Below are 8,080 nucleotides of genomic sequence, written 5' to 3'. Positions count from 1 at the left end.
TATGTGGGCAAGTTGTGCTCTGCAGCACTGCTCATAGACTCATTTCCCTTTTGAAGGCAGGCGGGAGGTTGGCTCCTCAGTCATCAGAGGCATAATGCCACCCCTCAGTTCAAAGAAAGCATGTTGGCTAACAACCTTCCTCTTCACGTGGGTTTTATCTGAACACTCTTCAACATACTCTATTCTTTAGTCCATGATCCTTGTATTTCACTAAATCTCCCTACAGCTGTTTACGAGCAACCTTTTCAGGAGAAGACCAGGCAAGCCTATTTGCCACAAGTGTTATAGCCACTTTATTCTCCCTCGTTAAGGAATCAATACAAGCTTTTCTTTCCTGGCCTTTATTTTCAAAATGCAAAACAATTATTACGAGATCTAACTAAAATTCATTGTGTGTCCAGGGTTTCTCTTTTATCTCTGCCCACAGATGAGACTTCCCTGTGCCTTCACCCTCATCTTTTCCACATAGCTCTTTTATTGGGAAGCTGTGGATGGGAACCTGTGAGCCTGTTGTCTGTCAGCTGCTTTGGGGTAGTTTTGTTTGGCCCTTTCCACTTAGGTTCTCAAACCACCTCCTTTCCTGACTGAGCTTTTCCAGCTTCAGAGCTGCCACCTCTCCGTACATTCAAGCTGGTCAGACACCCATCCTCAGCTGAAGACGACAGTAGAGAGGCCCAAGCATTTTCTGAACACAGACAGGGGCCTGTGATCATCTCTGTGGAGGGGAGCAGCCCCACCTTCAGCAGCTGGCCAGACAGCACTGGTCCAGAGGGAACATGCTCAAATGAGGCACCGACTCAATGTGTTTCTCACAACTGAACAACAGTCCCAGTATGTTGTCCCAGAAACATGCTTCCCGCCCTGGGCAAAAACCACCTTCACTGCAGCCCACCACCTCCAGTCAGATGTGCTCCAGGATTTACCCTCCCCTGGGAGCTGTTTGGATACAGAGCCCCGCACACAACTGTGGGGACCTTCAGAATGGCACTCAGGAAGCTTCTAAACACGACCAAGTAAGTACAAGTCACCTACTTGGGCTCACCCATAACTACATCCCAGGTATCCTCAGCAAAAACAAGCACTTAGGGAAAAAAAGTAATCACAATACACTCCATGTGCTGAGCAAACTGAACATGCAGGGGACTGAATAAACATCAGGAATGCTGCTATTACACTCTGGAAACAGGAGAGTTTGATGAAGCACCGAGACAGGTTTCTACCACTGCTTTTTCTGCACAAGGTTATAGGAAGATACATGACTTAGCCTGTTTTGATATAGCTATTCCATCATAGAATTGTTTCAGTTGGAAGAGACCTTTAAGACCATTGAGTCCAGCCTTTGTCCCAGCCCTATCAACCACTAGACCATTTCCCTAAGTGCAACATCCATCTGTCTCTTAAACACCTCCAGGGATGGTGACTCCAGTACCTCCCTGGGCAGCCTGTTCCAGTGCCTGACAATCTTTTCAGGAAAGAAATTCCTCCTCATATCCAGTCTGAACCTCCCCTGGCCCAACCTGAGGCTGTTTCCTCTTGTTCTATGGCTTGTCAATAGGGAGAACAGACCGACTCCCAACTCACTACAGCTTCCTTTCAGGTAGCTGTAGACGGCGATAAGGCCTCCCCTGAGACTTTTCTCCAGATCCCTTCCAAAATTTTACTTCCACCCAAGTTTACTAATTATTCCATACTGTGACAATAAGAGATATTGGAGTTGTGTTAAATGGAAGCTGTTGCACTGTCCTGAAGGCCCATTCCACAGTCCCCACAGCTCCCTGCAACACAGGCTCCTGGGGCCACACATGGGAAATGCTGGATAAGCACATTTAACAAGTGCTATGGACCTGTGCTTTTCGATTCTGGCAGCTGGAAACTGGAGTGACTTAGTGGGAAAAGCAGCTTTGCCATGCACAGGAAACACCCAAAAGGCACCAAGGTGGCTCTGGAATGAAACAGCACAAACCACTGGGGGTGAATTCAGTGCAGCTCTGGTCTGCTCTTGTTTTATCCATCACAAGTACAGGATGCTCAGCCCTAACCCCATGATTAAAATGTGACAATCACCCTGCTGGTAAGCAAGAGGAATAGTTCCTCACTTTACTATTTCTGTGCTGTTAAGTACCTCAGGAACAGGACTTAGAAACAATGACACTTGGAAGAAAACAGTCTCTGCAATCAGGAAGCCCTGAAATGCTGCTTTAATTTATAGCACTTTCAAACACAACTCTTTCAGGGCAAATCCCACAGCCAAACAGTGAAGGGCTCTCCCTAAGGAACTCCATCCTTACCGGGGGTGTTGTGTCCATCATGTCCAGCAGAGAGTATTTCTGACCAGGCTGCCTTTCCAACAGTTGAGCAACACTCACCACTGCCAAGTTTTTTTTTAAAAAAGTTATGTCTGTCTTAAAATTATTAAGCTAATTAAATTTACATGTTCTACCTGTTTCTTCTGGTGGGCTTTCCTCTGCTGCCAAACCCACCTGCTGAACCCTCACTGAACTGGAGGTTCAGTTCTGGATCGCATGGCACCTCTGCACATAAGTACCAAGAGTAAAGCTTCTAATTAAACACCACACACATCTTGGTGATCAGCATCACTGGGAGAAAATACAAAGCATCTTCAGGTATAGGTGTAAATACTGGCAAATAACAGCTTTCTAAACAAACTGGAACAATGTTGAAATGAAACAGCTTCATCTAGAATGTGATTTTAAACCAGTCGGTACCAGCTATGACCAGTGGCTCTGGGCCACAGAGAGGAAAAGTCCCCATGGCACATGACAGCAGTGCCCCTCTGAGCAGAACCTCTCCACGCTGCCTCAGTTCAAAAGCTTGAAGTCCTACCAGTCCTTTCATGACCAAACCTGTTGGCAGGCTATTTGTCACACCTGTAAAAGCTTGCTGGTGGGTTCTTTTCTGTCACTGCTCTCTCCTCTGATTTGTTCAGCTGTCACGGCAAATCTCATCACATTGGATAGTTTACTGAAAACTGTTTATTGTAATCAAAAAGTGACATAACAGGGCTGTAATGTATTCTGCAAATCATTCTGCTGATATTTTAGAACTGATACCAGCTTCCTCTGCCAGGCAATTAAAAAAAATTCAAATGTGAAAATCTTCACAGTACAGTAAACTCCACCCAAACTAATTAACGGTGGTTAAAAATAAGATGCCCCAGCAAAAACCTTTCATGTTACACGGTCACAACTCACAATTCTGTACAAAATGTTCACTTTTATAAAGCTCTGATGTAAAAATCAAATAATCAAGCAGCAATAGTTTAAGTGCAGCACAGGGTCTTTCATGTCATTATTTACAACGCTTGAATTCGTTTACATTTTAACAAAATTTAATACAGATGACTTAGGAATTAAGTCATTTTTCAATTATCTGTCATTCTATGTGGTGACAGATTTCACTTTTTGGTCATCTTTCTCCTTATCTTTACTCTTCTTCGATTTTTTCTTTTTATGTTTGTGTTTTTGGCTCTTTTCCAATTCGGTTTCGTTTCCCACGTGTTTCTTATGCTTCTTATGTTTTTTATGCTTCTTGTGCTTTTTCTTCTCTTTTTTCTTCTTCTTTTTCTTGCTGTCTTGACTCTCTCCTGAGCTGGCACTGCTGCTGTGGCTTCGAGTCTGACTCTCAGACGGGCTCTGGCTCCGGCTGCGGCTGATGCTGGGGCTGCTCTGGCTTTGACTCCGGCTTGCTTCAGGCTGCTCAGCTGCAGCAGGAACTGCTGTCTCTTCTTTTGCCTTATCAACGGGCTTTTCTTTCAGCTCTTTAGGAGTTTTTGCTGCAGCTTCCTCATCTTTTGCAGATACATTACTCTCACTGTCACTTTCGTTGTAGTCTGGCACAAAAGCAGCCTCATCAGTCTCTCGAGTTGGATCTGAAGAGAGCCGTGAGGAGCTGCTTACCTGAGGCTTGGGCTTCACCACGCTTTTATCGTTCTGTGCAGTCACGGTCTCTTTCTCAATTTTTACCTCTAGCGACTCTTGTCTCAAAGGAGGTTTGTTACCACTTGGCTCTTTCTCTTTATTGCTCTTTACCTCTGGTACGTGCTTCTCTTTCTCCTTCTCTTTCTCCTTCTCCTTCTCTTTCTCCTTCTCCTTCTCCTTCTCTTTCTCCTTCTCCTTCTCTTTCTCCTTCTCCTTCTCTTTCTCCTTCTCTTTCTCCTTCTCCTTCTCTTTCTCCTTCCCTGCATTTTTATCTAGAGGTTTGTGTTCCTCTGTGGCCCGCTTGGAGTCGTGAGCAGCTTTGTGATCAGACTGCTTCCGCTCCCGTGGAGGGCTGTAGCTGCTCCGCTTGGCCTCTACGGTGCCCTTTTTGGATGGCTCCGTGCGCTCATCTCGAGGTTTACTCTTCTGTACTGATGCAGATTCTCTGTTTCGAGAGGGGGAGTCTTTTCTCCTTGCCAATTCACTCTTTTCATCTCTACGCTTGGAACTAGAATGATCTCTGTTGCCATCGTGGTCGGATTTTTTGTCACGATTAGGAGTGAAGTCTTTAGTGGTGGATCCACGGCCAGTATCATGTTTCTCTGAAGATCTGCTGTCTTTGGAAGACTGAGAAATGTTTTTTCCATTTCCCTGTTCAGCTGCACGTTCCGAGTGGTCTTTTTCTGGCTGAACACTGCTCTTCCTCTTCTCAGAAGTGTCCTTGTCCAACAAAGAATGATCCCGGTCTTTGGTTTTGCCTTTTTCGTTTGACATCGAACTTTTGGAACTTTTTGCGTCATGCTGGGAGCTTTCATAACTCACTTCTTTTGTCATTTTCTGTATCTTCTCCAAAGGCTCAATCTCTTTTTCATTGTGTTTTATAGGGTTGGGTGGCTTAGCACTCACATTTTTGATAATGCTAGAAGGTTTTCCTACATTTGTGGGCACCTGGGTAGATTTAATGTCTTCCTCTTCAGACTCAAAGTCATCTTTATCCCACTTGGACTGAGGGACTTGGATCATAATAATGACATCTTCAGCAGGGGCTGTTATATCATTATTGTACTCCTCCATGGTCTTAATGACAGTTCGTTTTGTATCTGTCTTTTCTTCAGTCTTTTTAACAGGGCTTCCTCCAGTAGAACTAGTGCTAAAAGGAAAAAAAGTAAACATGAATATTGGGTGAGATACCAGCACCAAAAGCTGTCTTTTGTAACATTTTATAAAATGACTTTTGTTTCCATTCTAACTCTTCAGCATTTTTCCCAAAATCTGTTCAATTAACGGAACAAACGTAAAGAGTGGAATCCACTAGCTGAGATTATGAGCAATCAATTATTTTAGAATCTTGCTACTCTACATTTAACTAAGACACAAGATTATCAGATTGAGGACTGTCTGATCTGGTAATTCCTTCATGTCCTATTTCTACCAATAGCAGAGAATTACAGTGTATACATTCTTGTTTCAACATGCAAGCAATTATGAGAGGTTTATACAACCAAAGTTTTACTCTCCCAGTGTTGTTTTTTAGAAGAGTGTACATTAGAAAACTTTTTGGAGTATCAAGACACTATTTGAAGTCTCCAGCAATGTCTTAAATGTTTTGAGTTGGCTTAATCCTGCTCTGTCAGACAGTGAAATGTAAGAAGGCTCTACACTAAATCATTTCCTCACCACCACCACCCAGCCTGTCACACAATGGAAGAGACATCTCCAAGGCAAGTGTCAAAAAAAGCTGGCACTGAGCTGGAAGCAGTGTCAACACAGCACTCAAAGCTAAAATCAGCCCAATATATTGGCAATCAAACTGCTATTTCAGCAAGGTGGTTTTCATGTCATACTGACAAAACACAGATTTCAGCACCTTGCAGCTTTAAAGATGTAAACCACTGCCTGCTATAGAGACATCTGTTACCCTTGCCTTTAGCAGGAAGCTGGATCTGAAGGGACATGGAGGAGACTTGTCAAAGAGTCAAAATGTGATGAGTACTAAGAGGAGCAAAAATGTCCCACAAGTAAGGGTCAAACACATCAATGAATTCACCTGATGAGCTTTCTGTGCAGTACAGATTGCTCATTATCTTTAACAAAATTTCATTTTCCCAAGTCCAGTTTAACAGGAAAAATCACAGGTTGCTCACTCATTCAGCACAGATTTATCTGTCTCTTCCACTAATCACCATGAAGAATTTTACACTGGGGGCAGGGGGGATGAGGAAAGAATGAACAAGAAAAGAAATGGTATGGTACCTGGTATAATCTACAAGAGTTGAACTGGATCCATCAGCGGCTGTTACTTTCCTTCTCACTTTTCCCTTTGCTTTTTCTTGTTTAACTTTGCTGCTGCTCAGCTCTGGTTTCTCAGCAGGTTCCTTTGCAGGTGGCACATTTTCTCCACTCACAATCTTTTTGCCAGTTTCGCGGTTAAGTTTAATCTTCTTTGCAGGGTTGTTAAGAAAAGCAGCTTTATCCTTTTCTGGAGTTCGCTCTCCCTTTTCACCATCAGGCTCAGCCTTCCCCTTCGGCGATGTTTTCGATTCAGCAGTTTCTGCTTTGGAGGCCTTTACAGAAGTGGTTTCATGTTCTTTATCACCCTTTTCATCTGCTTTTCTTTTTCTTTTTTCAGGTTTTGCATCAGAAGGTTTGCTTTTTTCTGCAGGTTTCTTCGACTTGTCCTCTTTGGAGGGCTTCTCTGACTTGGTTTCTTTTGGATGGTCTTTCTTTGCCTTCTCCTCCTTGGCTGGTCTGGTTTCTGGGTGATCTTTTGTAACTTTTGGGTGAACTTTCCGTGGGGTACCAAGAGCCTTTTCATCCTTTTGAGAAGAAGATGCTTTAACACTGTCTGTCTTTGGCAAATCCTCCTTTGCCTTTTTCACAGGAGGTTCTGTTCGAGGAGATTTTTCACGATCGGTGTCCAACTTCTCTTGGGAAGCTTTAGCTGGTTTTACTGTATTGTCTTTCTTAGGAAGAGCAGACACTTCTACTTTCCGCTTTGTCTTGTCAACTTTTGCTTTTGGCTTATCCTTCTCCTTTTTCTCCTTTTCAGACACTGGTTTGAAAGCAATAGAATCTGCTTCCATAGGCTCATCTCTCACTGGGGTGGCATCATCTCTGCTTGGGAGCATGAACAGAGAGTCCGTTTTAGCATCTTCTGCTGCAACTGGCTCTCTTGGTTTTCTCGTACCTTCCAACAACTCGGCATTGGGAAATCCTTCATTCTCATCCCCCTTTCTTCTCTTCCGGTGTTTTTTGTGTTTATTGCCTTTGCCATCTCCCAGGGGATTTTCCACCTCCTTCTCTTTTGATTTTGTAGGATCTTTGATGCCATGGCTCTCTCTTCCAGAAGGTTTTTCAGGGTAACTTCCGGCTATATTTCGATTTCTGTGGCTCTGTCCACCAGGATAATCCTCCCTACGTCCTCGAGCATATGGTGAATTCTCTCGTCTCGTCCCAGGTGGACCAAACCTATCTGGAGAAAAGTTCTCTCTGGCCACTGGAGGTCGAGGCTGAGCACCAACAGCATAGCCCTTGTAGAACTTCTCGTACCATTCTCTGTAGTTCCTTTCCCATTCTCTGTATCGTTCCTTTTCAAAGGGATCTCTGAAGTCAACAGACCTGCCATAGTAGGCCTTCATATCATAGGGTGGAACTTCTCTGTATCTGTTAAAATACTCCCTTTCTCCTTCTCCCTGAGGTATAGTCCGTTTGGTGGGAGACTGGCCTCTGAATACTGGAGACCTCGACCGTGAATGATATCGCCTGTACGGGGGTGACCTCGATCTTGAACGGTGATAACCATGTGACCTTGACCTAGAACGATAGTTGCGACTCTTTCCTTTGCCTCTTCTTGGGTATGGTGGTGATCGTGAGTAGGAGCGAGAGTGGGAACGACTGAAGGAGCGAGAGTAGGAGCGAGAACGGGAAGAACCTGATCTTGACTTGGAGTAGGTATATGAACTTCTGGAGTAAGAAGAAGCACTATAGGGAGACTTGGACCTTAAAAAAGCAAAACAAAACAACACAAAAAACCAATAAATGAAGTTAATTCAAATCAGTCACTTCCCTAATTTTTTTACTTGCAAATTTGGGGTTTTTTTATCCTCTCCATACGCTTATGTCAAAGCTTCTTTCAGCTGTTG

At 43.8% G+C, this 8,080-nt stretch overlaps 1 protein-coding gene across 5 annotated transcripts in view; it reads right to left on the bottom strand.

The window, feature by feature from the left end:
* Positions 1–2,975: 2,975 nt before the first annotated feature.
* RBBP6 (RB binding protein 6, ubiquitin ligase) overlaps positions 2,976–8,080 on the bottom strand; it is a 29,385-nt gene continuing 24,280 nt past the window's right edge. For all 5 annotated transcript variants that reach the window (XM_061993660.1, XM_061993662.1, XM_061993661.1 and 2 more), the window contains 2 exons: positions 6,192–7,937; positions 2,976–5,088 (listed from right to left, as the gene is read on the bottom strand). In XM_061993660.1, coding sequence (XP_061849644.1) covers positions 3,399–5,088; positions 6,192–7,937 — 3,436 coding nt within the window. In that variant the 3' untranslated portion in view covers positions 2,976–3,398. The remainder of the gene's footprint in view (positions 5,089–6,191; positions 7,938–8,080) is intronic.

The sequence above is a fragment of the Colius striatus genome, chromosome 3 (assembly GCF_028858725.1).
Source record: "Colius striatus isolate bColStr4 chromosome 3, bColStr4.1.hap1, whole genome shotgun sequence".
Taxonomy (NCBI): domain Eukaryota; kingdom Metazoa; phylum Chordata; class Aves; order Coliiformes; family Coliidae; genus Colius; species Colius striatus.
The sequence above is the reverse complement of the archived record's forward strand: the minus strand, read 5'-3'. Positions and strand labels throughout refer to the sequence as shown.